At 53.1% G+C, this 19,815-nt stretch overlaps 1 protein-coding gene across 2 annotated transcripts; it reads right to left on the bottom strand.

Moving 5' to 3' along the window:
* Positions 1-1,868: 1,868 nt before the first annotated feature.
* CADM4 (cell adhesion molecule 4) lies at positions 1,869-15,640 on the bottom strand. Of its 2 annotated transcripts, XM_077131614.1 has the most exons (9): positions 15,541-15,640; positions 6,816-6,962; positions 6,271-6,423; positions 5,910-6,044; positions 5,093-5,257; positions 4,885-4,975; positions 4,334-4,506; positions 3,430-3,558; positions 1,869-2,933 (listed from the first exon to the last, which is right to left on the bottom strand). In XM_077131614.1, the coding sequence occupies exons 1-9, from the start codon at positions 15,602-15,604 to the stop codon at positions 2,824-2,826; spliced, it is 1,167 nt and encodes a 388-aa protein (XP_076987729.1). In that variant the 5' UTR covers positions 15,605-15,640; the 3' UTR covers positions 1,869-2,823. The 2 variants fall into 2 exon arrangements, with proteins under 2 accessions (XP_076987729.1, XP_076987731.1); XM_077131616.1 differs by lacking the exons at positions 6,816-6,962; positions 15,541-15,640 and adding an exon at positions 6,556-6,627.
* Between the last annotated feature and the right edge of the window lie 4,175 nt (positions 15,641-19,815).

Here is a 19,815-nt window from a genome sequence, read left to right as displayed (position 1 = left end):
GGGAATTAGGAGTAGGGGGCGCCAGCTCGGGGTGGATCCTGGACTCTGGGCCTGTTCATTTGCATAATCATAGCCCGGGACAATGGAAGGCCTCCAGCTCAGGCAGGAGTGATTTGCATATTCCCCAGAGAGGAAGTACTCGGGAGTGCAGTGATTAGCATATGGGGAGGGGGCCGCGCGCGTTCCGTAGGAGCGCGTGCGCATGGGAACTGCAGCCTACGGCAAAAGAGGTAACATTCTTAGTCCGGGGATGGGTTTGCATCGGCAGAGGGTATCACAAGGGCTGGGGCCCTTATCAATCGCCCTCACCAAACCAAAATAAATATTTATTGATCTCTTATGCTGGCGGACACTGTTTCTGAGGACAGACCCGGCCCCTACGAATCGCAACCATACCACGCTGGTCACATCTGGAATGGGTGAAACTGGAGGTTATGGAGCTAGAGGAGGCGCCTGCCCATGCCTGGGGTTCCGGAAGGCTTTCCAGGAGGCAGTGATTTTTAAGTCAAGCGTGAATAGGACCCACCTAGAATGGGCGTCTTTCGGGTTGAAGGACTTTGCAAGGGTAAAGGCACACCAAGGTTTTTTTTTTTTTTTTTTTTTAAGTATGTGGTTTGATTGAGAAAGTTAAAGCAGTTTAGTATGCCTAGGACACAGAGTTGGAGGGGGAGAAGTCACCTACTACTGATGTTATGAAGCACAGACTTTATGCTGAGAGTATAGGAAGCTTTTGCAGCATTCTGAGCTTCTGGGAAGAAGTGATTGTCATATTCCAGCTCAAAACCCTCCAAGGTATCCCATTATACTTAGAAAAATCTAAACTCCTTATCTTGGCCTCAGGTCTAACTGCTTATCTTTCTGACCTCACCCATCTTTTATTCACTCCTGTGTATCTCCACTTCACCTCAATCTCTTTACCATCTCAGGCCTTTGCTCTAGCTATTCCCTCTACCTGAAAATGCTTTTCCTCCTGATCTTCAAATAGCTGCCCTCATGCTCACCATTATTTGAGCACAGATGTCAATCTGAGAGGCTTTCTCTGTTCTAAATTAGAACCTCCAGCTTTGTTTTGGGACAATCTGGTGTGGAGGTAAGTAGGTGAGGTCATGGGTAAAGTAGGATTGGCCATGAGTTGATGGTTGTTGAAGCAGGGGTTAAAATAAAGTAGCACCCACACCCCTTTACTCTGCATTTTATCTTAGTATTTATCCACATTTCCTTGCTAGTCCATTTTCCTCATGAAAATCTCATCAGGGCAAGAATGGATTCACTCCACTTTGGGTCCTCAATGCCTGGAAAAGGATCAAGTTTCAGATTAGTGTCTTTAACACTTAACATTTGCCTGTTTTATTCACCAGGGTATCTCCAGCCCTTTGAGCAGCAACTGGCACACAGTAAGGGTTCAATATATTTTTAGACTCTACAATTAGGATAATTGATCTAAAACTTAGATGAATGAATGAGAGGTTTGGAATGCCAGGCTAAAATGGCTTTGGCTTAAGCCACAAGTGATGGGAAGCTAGGAAAGCATTTTGAGCAGGGCAGGGAAAGGGTGAGATAAGAGTAATTTAGGTTCCCCTGGAGACTGACATTAGAGAAGGGAAGAAGCCAGTGTTAGGGCCCAAGCCCTGTGGATAGGGTAGCTCAGTAGTTATTCAAGCTGAAGAGACAAGACTGATTATTTAGCTGAAAGAGTGGTTGAGGGTGCTGGTGGGAGTGGGATGGTGAGGGTGGGGCAGGTTTCTTGGTTGGGTGGAGGTGAGCCATTAGACTCACCCTCTCCCCCCTCCACCCAACCCTCCGTCTGTTTCCCTCCCAACATGGTGTAGCCCTGGGCAGAGGGACAGATACACAACCATCCTAAACACTTGTTCTCTCCTCAGTTTAATGGTGGTTAGTGGGATTGCCAAACCCCCCTCCCCATTCCCCTCCCCGTACAAAACATGTTTTGTTTTTGTTTTTTAAAACAAGAAAAAGAGGGCAAAAGCCAGGAATGGGGGGAGGGGTGCAATCTGATCTTTTCATACAGATTTTTGATTTTTTTAATATATTATATATAAAACCATAGAGACCAACGCACACACACACACCCCCAAGCTCCTTTCCCCCTCCCTGGGGGGCCTGGAGGAGAGATCGGGAAGGCCCCCCCAGGAGTGGGTAGAAAGAAAGACAAATATCGGTGGGACAGATGGGGAAAGGAGGTGAAGGGAAGGGGAACCCAGAAACCTGGGGAAGAGGGATTGGAGAAAAGGGTTAGGGCTGTCTCCCTCACTGCCCTTCATCAGAGTTATGACACAAAGACACAGGATCCCTGTTTCCATGCCCTCCCCCACCCTTCCCCCCACCGTGCAAACATGGCTTTGCAAAGAGGTGCCCAGAGCTCTGTGGAACTCTTTCAATGGCTGGCATAGGGTCTGAAAACCCCAAAGAAATCTGTTTCCCTTCCCTTCCCTCCCCCCCCACCTCCCCACCTTTCCCAGAATCTGACACCCTCCCCACAAGACCTGGTTTTGCAGCCTAGGGGCACTGGCCTTCCCCCAGTTCTTTTCCCCCAACCCAATCCCTACTGCCCTCCCTGGACTTCTGGGGTCTGGACCTTTGGTCCCTGTCCCCCTGCAGGGCCCAGATCTCTGGGCCCTCACTTCTGGCTCTGGCAGAGTCCCAGACAGCCAACACCCCCATCCCTGCCCAAGTGTCTGAGGTGTTAGTGGTGGGGGAAGCCCACCATCCCAGACTCTGGTGAATGTCTTTGCTGGTTCCTTGCAGCTGGCAGTGGGGAGGGGGGGACCCCAGCCCAGGCCCAGGCCTGGGGTGGGGGTGGGGTCAGATGAAGAATTCTTCTTTCCTCTTATGTCCATCGCTGCCATTGAGGAAGGCTTCTCTTGCTTCTCCCTGCTCATCCAAGCCGCTGGCTTCATGGGTCAGATAGGAGCCTGAGGGACAACAGACCCCCAGGCAGAAGGGACATATACGCAGACCCAGAAGTTGGACAGCAGTATACAGGAAGAGGGAGACAGACAAGACAGATACCAGACCAAGGAAGAGGGAGAAACGAAAGACACAGAGAGAGGAAGTCAAGTCCAGGGAAGAGCCAAACAGTGGCAGAGAAAGAGGCAAAAGCAGAATTAGAACACTCCAAAAGTTGAAGAAAATGTTGGCCCTTTATCCTCTTTTGGGGTGATATTCCCTTGCCATGCTCCCAACAAATCCAACAATTAGGGAGAGATAAGCTATTCATACCCCCAAGGCCTTAATTGACCTTTTAAGTTTCACCCCTTTTCAGAGTCCATGTCAGAAAGGCCCGCCCGCTTTGAAACTTGGCTTTGGGTCTCTCTGGGTTTTGTATCCCGGAGCCAGGCCCTGCCCTGGATAATCCCGGCTCTGTGCCTGCTCTTTGGAATCCGAGCCCTAGGCCCTGCCCCCACTCACCTTTCTGCCGTACTGAGCACCAGACCATGCCCACCAGCACACAGATTATCAGAAAGACCAGCAGCGCCAGGATGCCGCCCACGATGGCGTAGGGCACTGACGTCTGGGCCTCAACCACCGCACCGGGGTCTGCAGTGGGAAAGGGCGTGGGACCGGACATCAGAGGAGGATCCCAACTCCGCCCCACCACTGCCAAGCTCTAAAACCTTTCTGCCCACCACACCTAGCTGCGCTCCTTCCGGATCCTCACCCCTCAAGCTTAACGGCCCCCTCCCCCTTCCCGGCCCATTCTCAGGGCTCCACTCTTCCCAGATGCTCCATTTGTCCTCAAGAAATGCTTTACTGGGTTTTACACCATCTGACCCTGCCCCTCGCTCCCCCCCTCACCCCCAGGCCCTTTGTTAATCCCGCCCTGCCTTCTCTTCTCCCTCTCCCAGGAGGATCCAAACAGCACATCCCTTTTCTTTTGACTCTGCTTCTTACCCTTTTCTTTTGACTCTGCTTCTCAGGTCTACGTCCTTTCCTACCTAGTCTGCCGCTTCAGGTATTTAAAACCACTTCGAAAACTGCTCCCCCACCGTAACCAGAACTAAACACATAACACTTATGTGCTAGGGACCATGCCACCCGCTTTATATATAGTCTTCGCAACAACCCTATGAAGTAGGTGCTATTGTTCATTTCCACTTGCCCGGTGAGGAAACAAGGCACAGATAAAGTCATCTTCAGATGCGGCAAGGCCGTATTTGAACCCAGACAGTCAGTCTGGCTCTGAGAACTCCGTTAACTGTGAACCCCCTGAAGCATTCTTTGCCAAGCCCCATTCCTCAAAGGCCACCGCAGGTCTGGGGACCCTCCAACCCTGCTGGCCCATTTCGAAGGCCGGGCCCCTGCCAGCCCTCACCGTAGACCACGAGCACGTAGAGCGCCCTCGCGTGGCCGTGCTTGTTCGACGTCTCGCAAGTGTAAGTGCCGTTGTCTGCTGATACCAGGCCTGGCAACGTAAGCGTCTCCCCCACCGCCTCGGCCCGCTCCGGCAGAGACTCGTTCCCGCGGTTCCAGCGGATCTGGTTTGGCCTGGTTAGGGATAAATGTCAGTGAGCTCCCAATTCTGACTTCTCAGGAATCTAGACATGCAGCTCCCACCCTGCAGGGACCCTAAAATAAGACGATCCTTACTAGCCTTTTCCTTCCTAGAAAACCAACAGCCTCGGTCCCAGCTTCCACGTGTCATCAGGGTCTCAGGAATCCTAGGTTCCCAGCTCCATCTACCTTCAGAATCCAGGAGTGGAGCCCCACGGCCCCCTTCCTTCAACCCGGGAGTTCGAGTCCCAGACTCCTCCATCAGGCTCTTGTCCCCTGTTCGCCCAGGTCCCTTCTGCCTGAGATTCGGGTGTACCCCCCCTCCCCCAGCCCTCTCCTCAGGACCCAAGAGTCTAGGGCCCCAGGGCTCACCTGGGATTTCCCGTTACAGCACAGGTCAGCACCAGCGTGTCTCCCTCCCTCACCACAGCCTGGGAGGCATGGATCCGGGCCGTTGGGGAGTCTGTGGACAGAAGTGAGCAGGGAGAGTGGACATGCGGCTCACCACACAGGGCTGGAGACCCTCCTGATGGTGTGGCTGGTGTTGGGGTCCCCTGGGTCCAGCCCTTTGGGCACTTACACTGCACGTCCAGCACGTACTGCGTCTGCTTGCTGTGTCCGGAGGGCAGTGCCTGGTTCTGCGCCTCGCAGATGATGATACCGCCGTCGTCCTTGCGGTCCACGCGAAACCGCACTGTGCTCGCCACACTCCACACCTTGCCATTTTCTTGGCGGCTGCTCACTCCTGCCACGCCCCGCCCCCCCGGGGACAGAGCCTGTTCAATATTCTGGCTCCGCCCGCCTCTCCCCAGCCAATGCCAAAGCAAGCTATTTGCCTAGCCCCGCCCTTTACCCCCACAGGCCTCGCCTCCTGACTTCTAAAACATGTCCTTCCCCAAATTAAGCCCACAACCTCCCACTTTCACTCTCATTTATCAATCCATGCAGCAGCTGTGTTCGCTTTTCTCCAATCCCGTCCACACAGAGCTCACCACTTTCCTAATACGCTCTCAAGCCCCATACAAGCTACACCCTTTAAAAAAAAACCCTGACTCTTCTTCAAATTCTACCCTTAAGAATCTTTCCGAAGCCCCCACCCTCTTCGAATTCTGACATTTCCTCAGAATCCTGATTCTATTCCAAGAGCCCCTCCCCTTTACACCAAGCCCCGCCCCTCTTAGAATCGACCCCATTCAAGTCCCGCCCACTCGGAATCTTGACTTTCTCCCAAACTCCCGCCCAGAGGACGCGCCTCTTTCTGGAGCCCCGCCCCCTGGGGAAACCTGACTTTCCTCCAAGCCCCTCCCACACAAAGCCAGCCTCTTTCCTCAGGCCCGCTTCCGGGAACCCCGCCTCCTCCTCATGTCCCGCCCCTCGCCAGCATCCAGCCCCCGTACCTTTCAGCTCCTTGCGGTCCCGGTACCAACGCAGTGCCGCAGCCGGGCGGGACCGCGGAACCAGGCAGCTGAGTTCCACCTCGCCGCCCTCCACCGCCTGCTCCCGGACCTCCACCACGGGATTCTCCGGGGCCACTGCCGCAAGGAGAGGGGTGGGGTAAGGGGAAGAGCCCTGGGAAGCACCGATGTGTGGGCTCAAAGGGAAACAGGATCCCAGGTGGCAGGGGTCAGACACAGAGACCAGGGGTCAGGAAGGCCATAAGTCCTGGCACCAGATGTCCAGGAGGTTAAAAAGAGCCAGAGTCAGGTGGTCTCAGTCTAGGAGGTTAAAGAGGAGGAAGGAGGATGGGGAGGCCGTTACCCAGTACAGTGAGCGTGGCAATCTGGTGATGGGTATCCTCCGTGTACAGCTGGCAGAAGTAGCCTCCCTCGTCCTCCAGGCGGGCATCCGAGAGTCGGATCCTCACCCGGCGTGGAGAGAATTCCTCTAGTTGGAAACGCTCATCCTTCAAGGCTAGAGACAGTGGACAGGAAAGGGTGAACTCCTGGACTCCTGACCTGGAGAGTCCCACCCTTCTACCAGGAGCTTAGGGTCCAGACTTCTGCCTCTTTTCTCCAGCTATATATGTGAATCTGAAGTGCCCACCCATTTACTTCCTTCCGATATGAGCCAAGCCCTCCAGCCCACAGGAGCAGGAGTTCAGAACTCCAGCTCTGTCCTCTTTCAGAACACAGCAGTCCAGACCCTCAGTTCTATTCCCTTTCATGACGCAGTAATCCAGACGCCCAGCCCCCACCCCCTGCAGACCCAGGTGTCCAGACTCCCAGCTCCTCTTTCAGGACACAGCAGTCCAGGCCCCAGGCCTCTCATCCTTCAAAACTCAGGATTATGTTCCCAGTACTTACCCCGGGTGCCATTGAAGAAGAGGGTCTGCCGGGCTGGGTTCTGAATGACAACTATGGACCCATCATACTGGTGCAGACGGCAGGTGATCTCAGCCACCCCACCCTCAGCCACTGTCACATTCTCTGTCTGTACTTCCTGTCCTGCCCCTGGATCAGTAGTCAGAGAGACAGGTTAGGGCACTCCTTGAGCGCTGCAGTTCAACCTTTTCTTTCTCCCTCTGATTCCCTCCCATCCAAAGCTCCAATCCCTCTGCTTCTCCTCTACTTCAGCTCATTAAATCTAATATTTCTTGTGGGGCTGGAGTCCGGGAGATAGAGAAAAACTGCTCTCTGCTCCAAGGAGCGGTAGTGAGGATTCAATGGTATGCACTCTAATGGCGGCAGCACAGGCACACCAGGAGCCCAGAGGAAGGGGAAGGAAGCTAGGACTGCCTGCGGAGGCAGGTAGTCAGAGAAGGTTTCTGGGAGGAAGCTATTTTGGATCTGGGTTTTAAAGAGTGAATGGGAGTTCATCAGGTGTGGGAGACTGGCATGTATGCACCAAGTCCCATCTTTCACACTGGGCACATATAACTTATTTGCAAAGATGGCTGCAATATTCTTGCCCTTTGCAAGTCAGCTTTGCCGCTTCTCCCATTAAGGAGGCACTCTGCACCTTCAGATCTGGGTCGGCTAAAAGTGATATACAAGTTTTGGCTCTAGGGCTTAAGAGACCTTGCAGCATCTGCTCTTGCCCCCAGAGTCATGAGGAAATAAAGCAGTTGTATTAAGCCCCTACATTTTGAGGAGTCTGTTACATAGTAAAAGTTAACTGATACAACACACAATTAGTCTACATATTCCAGCATAGGTGGGGCCATGTGCCTGATGTGGATGTACTTAGAAGAGATAAGCACCTCTGCCTGGCCTGGCTCATCATCCTCACAGCCCTTCATGCTGGTCAAAGGAGAAAACTTCAAGGACCCTAAGGAGGGTGGGATTACAAGTTGGAAGGAGCCTGTGCCCTTGACAGTCTGCACCCAAGACCTGCACATGACTGTGACATAAGCATGAAATACAGGTAGTTAAGCCATTGAGATTTCAGGGCTAGATTGACTAATCCATCAGAGGAACAAGGTAGGGGATAAAAAAGGGGATGCTTCCAGCAGAGGAAACAGCCTATGGAAAAGCTCAAAGCCAAGACTAATCATCATCATCATCATCATCATCATCGTTACCTTCAAAATAACAAAATAATAACCAGGCCCCATGCTAGGGATAGTTCCTATATAATTTCCATCTAATCTTCACGATATCTGTATAAGGTAAGTACAATTATCGCCACTTTTTTTTCAATCCCCATTTTATAAGTGAGAAAAACAGGCCCAGAGAGATGAAATGACTTGCCCAAGGTCACAGCCCAAGAGTGGAAGCGCCAGAATCTGCATCCAGAGCTCTCTGACTCCATAACCTGGATATGCATCCACCCCCCGGCTGTCTGGGTGAAGTGTGCAGCACTGATGAGGGGCTGTGGGGGCAGGCTGATCCTATTATATGGGAAACTTTTGCAAAGGGCCTTGAATGCCGAGCTAGATGATTCACTTTTATCCTGAAAACCAGTGGGAGTTTGAAGCAGGAAAGTGCCATGATCAGATCTAGTTATATATCTTTCTACGATGGATAACTATCTCCTCGTGGTTCTTTCATTCTGTCTCAGAGTCTTTCATTCATTCGAGTATTTTCTGAGCAACTGGTAAGTTTACACGGGCTGGATGCCTAGAGATGAGTCAGATGGAGTCCTTGCCCTGGCAGGCTTTTGAGATTTATGGGGAAGTAGATACAAATCATTCTAATATTCCATCAAAAGTGTTATGGTCCCTATAAGAGGAATAGGTGACTTGAAGAGTGAGGGGTGGGAAAAATTAATTCTGGGGGGTAGAGGTAGAGACTACTGGCTGCCTGCCCTCAACATGCGTTCTTCCCTTTCTCCTCAGTGGAAAGAAAAAATGTCCTGAATGTATTTTACTGTGGATCTATGCCCAGCTGAAAGAAATATTTCCCAGCCTCTGGTACAGCTAGGTGAGGTCATGTGATCAAGTTTAATCCAATCAGATGTAAGCAAAAGTGTCACAGGGTAATCTTGAGAGGACTTTTTAAAAGAAAGAGGGAAAGTCCTTTTTCCATCAGGTCACTTTTGTACTGTTTTGAATTAGGATGGGATGGCTGGCATCTGGCAGCCATCCAGGACCATGAGGGCAAGGGCCGTAAGGATAGTAAGACAATGAACTAGAAGGTACCTGGGTCTCTGGTGATGTAGTGGAGCTACCATAACAGCCCTGGACTTCTACTTCTGAACTTCTTTTAAGTGTGGGCATTGAATTACTTTGGGTAATTAAACCACTATTTGGGGTTTGTCCTAGAATATAGAATTTAACATGTCCAACCTACAACCCAAGGATTAGAGACTTCCTAATTCTTGCCCCAAATCTCTTCTTCTGCAAGTTTTATCAATCTCAATAAATGTCACAACCATTCACTGGTTGCTCTAGGAATCATCCAAGTTTTCTCCCTTTCCCTCATCCCCAACAAGCAAGATCTGTCCACTCTACTGCCAAATCTTATCCCAAATCTGTTCACCTTTGTCCAGCAACATCATCTCTAACCTGAAGTCTACAAGAGCCTGCTCACAAGTCTCTCTGCATCCATGCCTGCCTCCCCCCAGGCCATTCTCCATACAGCAACCAGATAGATTTTTCAAAACGGTCCATTACATCAGTCCCTCCTCTGCTTGAAGCCCTCCAACGGCTGCCCATTACACTGAGGACAAAGTCCAAACTCTTTCCTTGGGCCTTCAAGGTGCTATGGGGCTGGCCCCTGCCTACCTCTCCAGCCGCAGCTCCAATCACTCTCTGGCTGCTTATTTCACTCCAGGTTCCCCAAACACCACTGAGCTTTCTCCCACCTCAGGGCCTTTGCACTTGGTCTTCCCTTTGTCTGGAATGTTCTTCCCAGGGTTGCCTGCTCTTCTCATTTGGGTCTTTGCTCATGTGGACACCACCTTATAGAGGCCTTCCCTCACCCCACCCCCATACTTGGCCCCTTCACCTCCAGAACATTTTCTCTTTCATCTCCAATGTTTTCTTTCCACCATGGGAATTTCACAGAAATTATCTGATTAATTGGCTTACTTGTTTATTGTCTGTTTGTCCCCCATCACTAGAATATAAGCTCGATGAAGGCAGAGTATAACCTGTTGGGTTTCCTACTGCCCGCTGATGCCTAGCAGCATGCCTGGTACTCAGTGAACGTCAGCTGGCTGAATGAATCTCACATATCAGGCAGGATCTTGTTTCCGCCTTACAAGGACTTTATAAAGCACAGCATTATTGTTATCTTCCCCACCTAATGGGTGTCACCCCTGCTGGATCACTTGCCATCTGTGGGATCTTGGAGAAATGGCCCAACCTTTACAAGCCTCCATTATTCCATCTGTAAAATGAGGATGATGCCTGTACCTACCTCATGGGGATTAGCTCTGTGCTGGACACACAGGGAGCCAGCTCTTTGTGGGGCTGTCCTTATTAGAACCTTGGGAAACATGCCCATGCACGTGGAAACTGGCCTGCACATACTGGCACTTTTAAAAACATCTTGAAGTCTATCCATGGATCTTGGGCCCCAGGGACTAGGAAAACGCCAGACCCCCCATTTCACAGATGTGGAGAATGAGGCTCAGGGGTCCTAGGGCAAGTCAGTGGCAGAAACTCGCAATTTTCTGGGAGCCCTCAGAACCTCTGAATCTGCCCCCCCCCAAACTCATCCCCTGTTGTCTGCCTGAGGGTGCACATAGGGTGAGGGGGGGTACTTTTGTCCTATTCCCTCCCCCTCCTGAGGAGTCAGTAACCAACAGTGAATGTGCCTGGAATATTAATGTCCTAGGAGCTTTTGTTTCGGGGTTGGGGGTGGTGGGGGAGGGACTTTCTGGTCAGTGGGGGCTGAGCTTTTGGGACTGGGGCACTGGCCCTTTAAACCCTGTTGACAGCTTGGAGTTGTCATGGGGATGATGCCTGGAGAAAGGGACGGGGGAGGGCTTAGGAAAGAGAGGCTGAGCAGGTGATATTCAGAGACCCAGGAATCCAGACCCTCTTCCCTTAGACCCAGGTATCCAGCCCCCAACTGGCTCCTAGCTCAGGTGCCAGGAGTCCAGGCCCCAGGCCCCAGGCCCCTCCCCCTTCAAAACCCAGGATTCTGGTTCACGACTTCTCCCTCCCTTAGACCCAGGAATTCAGCCTCCAACTTCTCTGATCCTCTCCCAGGACCCAGAATTCCGGGTCCCCAGCCCTTCCTCCATCAGGACCCAGTAGACCGGGTCTTCAGGAGCCTCTTCCCTGTAAACCCAGGAATCAGAGTCCACAGCTTTCTCCCTGCTCAGATCCAGGAATATGGGCCTCCAGCCCCCTCCTCCTTCAAGACCCAGGAGCCAGGGGTCCAGAGTCCACAGCTGGTGGATGTTTCCACAGAGACTTAGTGGGGTGGGGGGAGCACTTCTGGGTCCTGAGTCAGCGAATACCCACGGGAGTCTCAAGGTCACGGTTCCAGGAAGGTCACAGCCACCCCCTCTATAACTGCTCCCTAGGGGGCTCGTGGCATCATGCCTCCTTCCTCCCCTAGGGAGGTGGTACATCCCTGCATCCTGACCGAACCCCCCTCAGCCCCCCATCAATGGCGGAGTCCGAACATCCTCACACAAAGCGTCAATTCTTCCCCAGCTCAGCCTTGTGAAGGCGCCTGTATTCGCAGGACCTAGGCGTCAGGGTCCCAGCCCCTCCTCCCTTGGAAATCTGGAGAGGGACCCCCAGCCCCTTCCTCTCTCAGGACCCAGGAGTCTGTACTCCCTCCCTTCCTTCCTTAGGACCTAGTAATATGGACCCCCAGCCCCTCTTCCCTCAGACCCAGGACTCTGGACCCCCAGCCGCCTCCTCCATCAGCTCCAAGAGTCTCAGCCCCCAGCTCCCTCCTCCCTCAGACCCAGGAGTGTGGACCCCAGCCCCTCCTCTCCTGGAAACTTGTGACTTTAGGCCATCAGCCCTCAAGCACCAGACGCCCCCCCCCCCCATCTGAAGACCCAGGAATCAGGTGGGGGCGTGGGGGTGAGTCAGCAACCTCACACACAAAGTGTCCCCTGTGGCCCCACGTTCCTGGGATATTCGGAGCTCCCTGGATTCCAGGCCTCAGGCCCAACCAGGGGTGGGAGGGTCCTCCGGGAGGTTCCCCTGGGTGTGGGGTCAACGAAGAATTCCTGTTCCAGGAAGGGTGCAAGCCTGCACTGTTCAATTCTCTACCCCCAGGGCCCTCTATTCACCCCCTACCCAGAGAAGTCCAGCCTCTGCCCCTTCCCCATCGTGTGTGTGTGTGTGTGTGTGTGTGTGTGTGTGTGTGTGTGTGTGTGTGTGTGTGTGCGCGCGCGCGCCCGCGCACGGGCCTGGGGATCTGTTTCCCTGGGGGCCTATGGGCCTGGGGTCTGCACAGCCAGGAACCAGCGGGTCCTGCTGCCACAGGCCACTGGACGCTGGTAGGTCTGACTGTCTCCAGGCATTCCCCGCCACCACCAAGAGAGAAAGCTGTCTTTGTGTTCCCAAGACGGGGACAGGCCAGGCTCGCACGACATTAACTCACCCCAGTCCCCAGCCCCACTGCGCCTAAGGTCTTGGAATCCATTGCAGCACTTGACCCCCACCCCCAGGCTCCGGGGACTTAGGCGTCCATCCGGCTCTTGGGTGGGTGGGGGTCATGATGGAAGCCTCCCGGACCTGTTCCCTGGGGTGACTCACAATGGGGGGTGGTCCCCCTGGTCCCAGAGCGTCCGGTCAGAACTTCAGCAGGACAAAGTGAGTCACCCTGGGAGGGAAAACATTTTTCGGGATCAACAACCTCCCCCCCTCCATCAGGCCCCCAATTCTTGACAGCCTCTCTATTCTCTCTTTGTATCTGTTTCCTCTGTTCCTTTCTGTTCCACTCAGTTTCTGGCCTGTGGGCCTCTCTTTCTGACTGTGTTCATCTCTGGGCAGTCAATCAATCTCTTGCTCCCTCCCCCGCCTCCATCCCCTGCACACCGGTCTGTCTTCCTTTTGGCATATATGTCTCATCCTCGTCTGGTATTCCCGGCACATCCATGAATCCCGAAAGAGGTTGTAAGTTTTTGAAGGGGCACGAATTGACCCTGTCTCCCATCCTCACTCCTGCGGACTGAGTGAGGTGAGAAAGGAAGAGAAGAAGGAAATATGGGGACCACTGATAACCCTAAAACCTGGTATCCAAGGCCATTCAGAGATATCCAGTGGAAAGGAAAGCGGCCACAGCCCTCAGAGACCTTGGATTCCATTACTGGACAGAGAAGTAAAGTGAGGCTCAGGGGCAGGCAGGGACCAGCACAAAATTATACTAGGAGGCCTGGGCAAGGCTGAGACCCAGTTTCCTTTGCTTCCAGCCCCGAGTGCTTCCCAAGACGCCTGGCTGTCTCCCAACTTGTAAAGCCCCACACCATGTAATTTAGAGAAAGTTCACAGAGAAGATTAAAGTGCTGGGAAGCAGTGACTTTAAAAATCAAACAAGGGGGGAAGGCCATGGTGGCTCAGCAGGCAAGAATGCTTGCCTTCCAAGCCAGAGGACCCAGGTTCAATTCCCAGTGCCTGCCCATGTAAAAAAAAAAACAAAAAAAACAACAAGGGATAGGGCTGTGGAGTGCTGGAAAAAGGATTCTTGAACTGGGTTAGTGGGCATCTTGGACCACATTATGATTCCAAGAAACCAAAGGCCCATGATTTTAAGCTGTGAAGATTCTAGATGTCAGATTTGTCAAGATTCAAGAACTCCCAGAGGTCAAGATTTCAGAATTCTGAAGAGGAAGAGATGCTAAAATGCTAACTGGCTGTCAAGGATCTAGAATTTTAAAGGTGTTAGGATTCTAGAATCCTAAAGAGATTAAGGTTCTAAGATACCCTCAGGTTTTCTGATTACTGGATTCACTAGTTCCAGAATTCTACGAGCCTGATTTTTAGGATCGAAAAAATATATATAAAGAAAAATAAATTTCAATGGAAATGTAGCTAAGGCACCAGAGCTCTCATCTATGAAATTAGTAATGATGAAAGTTCTGAAGTGACTGTAGAAGACTATAGGGGAAAGAGAGGTAGAGAATGAGAGGGAACCTTTGCTCCTTGCCTTGTCCTAAGAAGAGGCAGGCTCTCCCCTCACCCTCAAACCCCAGAGCAGGTAAAGTGTAACTGCACCCACCTTGCCAGAAATGCTTGCTTCAGGGGGTAAACACACACAAAAGTCTGAATTGAAGGTCCCTTTCAGGTCATTGAGCTCAACATCCTCACTTTACAGAAAGGGAAACTGAGGCCCAGAGAGAGAAGGGTGCTTGCCCTTGCTGCTGTGGCAAATGGCACGAGCCAGGATTCAAACCCAGCCCCCTGCCCTGTGCCACTTGGCTGCCCTCCTCTTCCAAATCGCCGGAACGTCCAGCCTTCCTGCCTTTGCCGAGCCATCTCCCAGTCGTCCGTTCCTCCCAACAGTGGTTTCACCCACCAGAGAGGGGGTGATCCGTGCTAGGTTCGAGGCACACACAGTGTCAGAGTGTGAGTGTGGGGGTGACATTTCCTGACCTTGTCCCCAGTCTCAGGGTCACCCTATCTTAGGGGGTCACCAGCCTCTCACAGTGTATGATAAGCATATGTGGCTGGCTCCCTGGATGCGTGGTTCAGGAGGGGTGATGGTTCTCTATAAGTAGTGGCCTGGATTGTGAATGGGTGGGGAGGGGCAGGGTTTGGTTGGCATTTGCTGAATCCACGTGCGTGGCCACATGCCAGGTTCCCCAGTCCCCCCCCCACACAGACATCCCCCCCCACCCCGCCCCAACCCCAGGCCATTCTGGATGCCCTGCCAGACTCAATTCCTCTCCAAGGCACAGAAGGATAGAGTGATGGAGGGAATGAAGGATGGGGAGGAGAAATCTTGGGATGGAGGCTGTAAGGAGAGAGGAGGCAGAAAGACAGAGGACAGGGAGACAGTGGGACAGACAGAAGGGGAAAGAAGAGGCTAGAGAATTGGTGACAGAAAGAGGGGGACAGAGAGACAGGACGATGGGGCAGATGAGGGCCAGGGAGAAAGGGCCAGGGAAGGAGAATGGGGGTACAGAGGGAGGGCAGCAATACAGGGGACAGAGAAGGAGGAATACAGAGGGTGATGGGGGGCAGAGTGACCCAGTAAAAAGGGACAGAGACCAGGGGACAAAGACAGGGTAGAGAGATGGGGGACAAGGAGGAAGGGGACTAGCGAGAGGGAGGCACAGGACTTCGGGACTGAGAGACAGAGGACAAGGGGAGGGGGCCAAGGAGAGAGATAGAGGGACCCAGAGACGGACGGACAGAGGGTTGCAGAGACCGGACCGAAGGATAGCAGGACCAGCCCCGGGAAGGCGGGCTTGGGGAGGGGGCTCTCGCGCTCTTTGTCCCCGCCGGGATCCGGCCCTGTGCGAGGTGGGGGGGCTGCGGCACCGCTGCCCGGACCCGCGCCCCCTCCCCCGCTCACGCTTCCCGGCCCGCGCTGCGCTTTGTCCCGGTGAGGGGGCCCGACCGGGCCCCGCGCGCATTGTTCGGCCTCTGCGGCCCCGCGGCCGCCAGGCTGTCACCGCGGCGCACCCCCCGCCCCGGCCCGGCCGGCCGGCCCCGGCCCCCAACCCTACCTGGCCCCGCTGCTGCCGCCCACAGCAGCAGCAGCGGCCACTGGAAGCGCCGGGCCCGGCCCATGGTGGTGCCGCCGCCGCCGCCGCCACCGCCGCCGCTCGCTCCCGGCCCGGCACCTGCACCGCCCGCGCCGCCCGCCCCGCCCCCCGCGCCCCGCCCCCTGCCCGCCCGGGGGGCGGGGCGTGGAGGCCGGGGCGGGGCCGGTGGGGGGGAGAGGGGCGGGGGAGGGGGAGAGGCCTCCGGACCCTGGGGAGGGGGGAAGAGGGGACGCGACCCGAGAAGCCGCGGGTGCAAGCGCGGGCGGGCGCGGGAGGGGGCGCCCCGGGCTGTGTGCGCGCGTGCGGCGCGGCGGGAGCCCGAGAGCGGGTGGACTAGGGCGCCGAAGGAAGGGGCGAGAGCGAGGGCTGTGGGTGTTGCGGGAGGGTGAAGGTGTGATGTGTGAGGGTAGGAGCCCAGTGTGAGAGTGCCCGCGTGCTAGGGGTGAGTGTGCGAGGTGTTGGGAGGGTGCGGGAAGGTGCGGATGAGGCGGAGCGGGTGTGGGCGCTGTGTGAGAGGGCGAGAGAGTGAGGGAAGGTAGCTGTGCCAGGGTTGAGGGTGAGGGTGCGGGAGCCTTTGGGTGCTGGGTGCAGGGTAACTGGGAGGAAAAAGTGTGTGTGTGTGTGTGTGTGTGTGTGTGTGTGTGTGTGTGTGAGGGTGTGAGCGCCGCGGGAGGTGAGTGCGGGGGTGGGGGCGCGGGAAGGGGAGCGTGAAGGTGACTGTGGACGTTGAGAGGGTGAGCTGAGCGGCGCTGGGAGGGCAGGCAGCAGCCCGCGGACTCCGCAGGTTCCGGATCTCCCAGGGCAGGGCCCGCTGGGGCTCGAGCCTCTCCCTCCCTCCTGCCATGATCAGGAACCCCCGGTGTTCTGCATCAGTTCCGCTCCACACACACCCCAACCCCCACGAAAGTGAACCTGTGCCCCAGGAAGGAAGAAGGCGCCTGGGGTCGCCTGCCAGGCACAGCGTCCAGCTCCCCTGCTCTTCCTGCCCCAGGAGTGTCCCTGTCTCTCACTATGTCCCCCACCTCTCTGCCTTTCCAGTGTCTCTCCCATCGCTCTGTTGACTCAGACCTCCAGACTTCCCCTTCTCCCTCCTGGGGAGGTGCTGTCCTTGAGCCCACTTCTGAGGGATCCTGAGGAGCTGGTGTAGGATTATCACCCTCATAGGATTTAGGAAGAGTGATGAGAAACCATAGAAGTCAGGTTTCAACCTCCCCCATGGCCATCTGACAAGCAGGTAAACTGAGATCCAGAGCTATTACTTATGAAAATCCTTGCTCTTTATCGCTGTGGCTGCTAAAAAATTCTCCATCCAGACCCACCAACGGATTTCAGCATCCAGGACCCTTTCTGTCCTCAGTGCCCAGCTCCTAGCATCTTCTCCATCCTTAGGACCAAAGTCCCACCAGTCCCCATGTGCCCTGGGCCGGAGCTCCTAGCAACTCCTTTCCTTTCCAATTCTCAGTTTACCCTTCTGTAAACTGGGGAGAGAGGTGACCAGGCTGGACCATCTCTAATCTCCTTCCAGGGCTCATATTCTGTGAATTAGGATAAGTGGAAGAGAGATGTTTGACCTGGATACCACATACTGGTTTGGGCATATCTGGTAGTTGTCTTTCCCCCTCAGGAACCTGTTGGCTGGGGACTCAGGACTCTAACCGGCATCTCCTGCACGAGCTGCAGGGCAGCCTGGGAGCTGTAGGTTTGGTTCTCATGTGTCACCTTTGAGACCCATCCTTTCTTCCACCTGAAGCGAGGGCTCCATAAGAGTGATGGCCCTGTCCTATCATATTCCAGGATACTCTATCCAGTAGGATTTTAGTGCAAGTGAGAGTGAATCCAACCAAAATTGGCTTAAGAGAAAGACAATTGGTTCCCATTACAAAGTGTTCCAGGGTAGGGCTGACTTAGTGGCCTGTCCATCTGTTGTCCTAAATAAGGTAGGCTGTCCTTCATGTTGCAAAATGGCTGGCAAAAACTCCTGGGACCGTACTTCTTCACATTTGGGAGGAGACAGGGGGAGTAACAGAGACCGAAAGAGATAGATTGCGGGAGGCTGAGAGGAAAAGAAAGAAAAGGAGAGAAGAAAGACGTAAGAAACAACTTTAGCAGAATGGGAAATGAGTTTCCCCCAGAAACATGTGGCAAACTTTTCCTCGTTTCTCATTGGCCCCGATGATGCCAGGTGCCTATCCCTGCACCAATAACTATGGCCAGGGGGTGGGATTATTCTAATTAGATCAGACTTGCACCACAAGCTCCACCCCTAGGGTCAGAGGGACAGAAAACGATGCTGGGGAGACAGTTGCTATGTCCACTATTTTTGAGGGGGGAAGAAAAGGGCCCCCCAAAAGTATGTGGATTGCATACCATGAGTTGATCATTCTTCAGTGCTGGAAATCTTGGGATAGTACAGATCTTAGTGTTTTCCCCTTATCCTTCTTTCCCGTTTTGCTCCTTCCAAAGAGAATTCTAATTTTGTTCAGACACCCACCATTTTTAAATAACTAAATGATTTGATGGAAGCCCCAGGAGTGGGTTCTGGATATATTTTGCCAAATACTGTGTTCCCATGGCCTCTTCCAATGGATTGTTTTAGGCATGGGTGTATGAAATAAATCAGGCCAATGAAGCTAGAGGGCAGTCAACTGGGAAGTTTGGAGGTAAGTTTTCCTTGATTTTTAAAAAGAGAGACCCAAGCAGAATGGTCCCTTTGTTATTGCCTCTGGATATTGGTGTGATATCTGGAACTGCAGCATCCACCTTGAGACCACGAAGTGGACCAGCCTGAATTTCGGATATGGTGGAATTCAACCCAGGAACTTCCCTAACTTCCTGGTCTTTTGTTATATGAGATAATTGATTTCCTGTTTGTTTCAAACATTTTGAGCTGGGTACATGCAGCCTTGGCTACCATCTGACCATGATTCACATAGAATACATGGAGATGGCCCTGCTTGCAGATTAAAACATTTTAAGTGATACTGTTTTCCTTTTCACCTACTCCCCCATCCTTGTGGTAGGACCTCTTCTTACAGAGTCTTTTTTTCCCAGCTCTGGCTGAGTGGGCTGCAAACCATGAGAACCGTGGGAGCTGTGAATGGTTGTGAATGTGGTGGCTTTAATGTGAACTTCCCTTGCCATAGCAGAGGGGCCATAGGCAGATTCCTGACCCAAACTGGACCCCATCAAAATCTCTCGGCTAAAATTTGACAACTGGGATTCTAGCATTTCTTTGTACTTGAAATCTCCGTGGGCGTATTTGTGTGGCAACGAGGAGGGTAGTCTGTGGAGACAGAAAAAAAAGTGGCAGCTCAGGAGGGAAACCATACCTTCAGAGTCAGAGACGGAGACCGACAGATAGAGAGAGACCCTGAGAGACAGAGTGTCTTCAAGATGGAGAGACAACCTTTTCAGTTCTGTTTCTTGTCTCTGGTAAGGCCGAAGCCTTAGCTCTTGCCTGGATTCTAAACTTCCAATAAGGTGGCAGTTTTTGCTTAGGTCAGCTTAAACAGATTTTATTTCTAGCAACCACGGATCCCGGAACAAGACTGTGGGAGCTCTAAACGATGAGGTCCTCAGTACAAGTCCTGGTGAGAGCATCATGGGAAATGTATTCCTAGTCTCCGCATCTGCTGTAGAGATCATGGGACATGTAATCCTAGCCTCCAGTCGGCACGGGGCAGCATGGGAAATTCAGTCCTAGCTTCATTCCCTGCTGTGAGGAATCACAGGAAATGTATTCCTAACTTCAATAACTACTGCAGGAACTCCTGGGAGATACATTCCTGGCCTCATTCCTTGCTGCAAGCCACCGTGGGGGATGAATTCTAGCCTTCAATCTCTGTTAAAATCATGGGAGATCATGGGAAATGTGACACTATTCTCAATTCTAACTATGGAGCATCTCAGAAAGTGTCATCCTAACCTCACCATATAAAGGAAGGTACAGCCATGGCCCAATTTTTGGTTTAGAGTACTGTGGAAGGTGTAGTCTTTCCTTCCTTACTTCCTTCCTTCCCTCCTTTCTTTTTTCATCACCTGCTATGTTCTAGGCCCTGTTTAGTCATTGGGAATACAGCAGTGAGCACGTGAAAGGTCTTGCACTCCACTAAGGTTATAGTGAGGAGACAGCAAAAAAGCAAACAAAATAACCGTTGCAGTTAACCATTGCTACGTAACAAAAAATACCTCAACATTTAGTGGCGTAAAACTGCAACCAATTTGTTAATGGCTCTT

This window comes from Tamandua tetradactyla, chromosome 16 (genome assembly GCF_023851605.1).
Source record: "Tamandua tetradactyla isolate mTamTet1 chromosome 16, mTamTet1.pri, whole genome shotgun sequence".
NCBI lineage: Eukaryota > Metazoa > Chordata > Mammalia > Pilosa > Myrmecophagidae > Tamandua > Tamandua tetradactyla.
The sequence above is the reverse complement of the archived record's forward strand: the minus strand, read 5'-3'. Positions and strand labels throughout refer to the sequence as shown.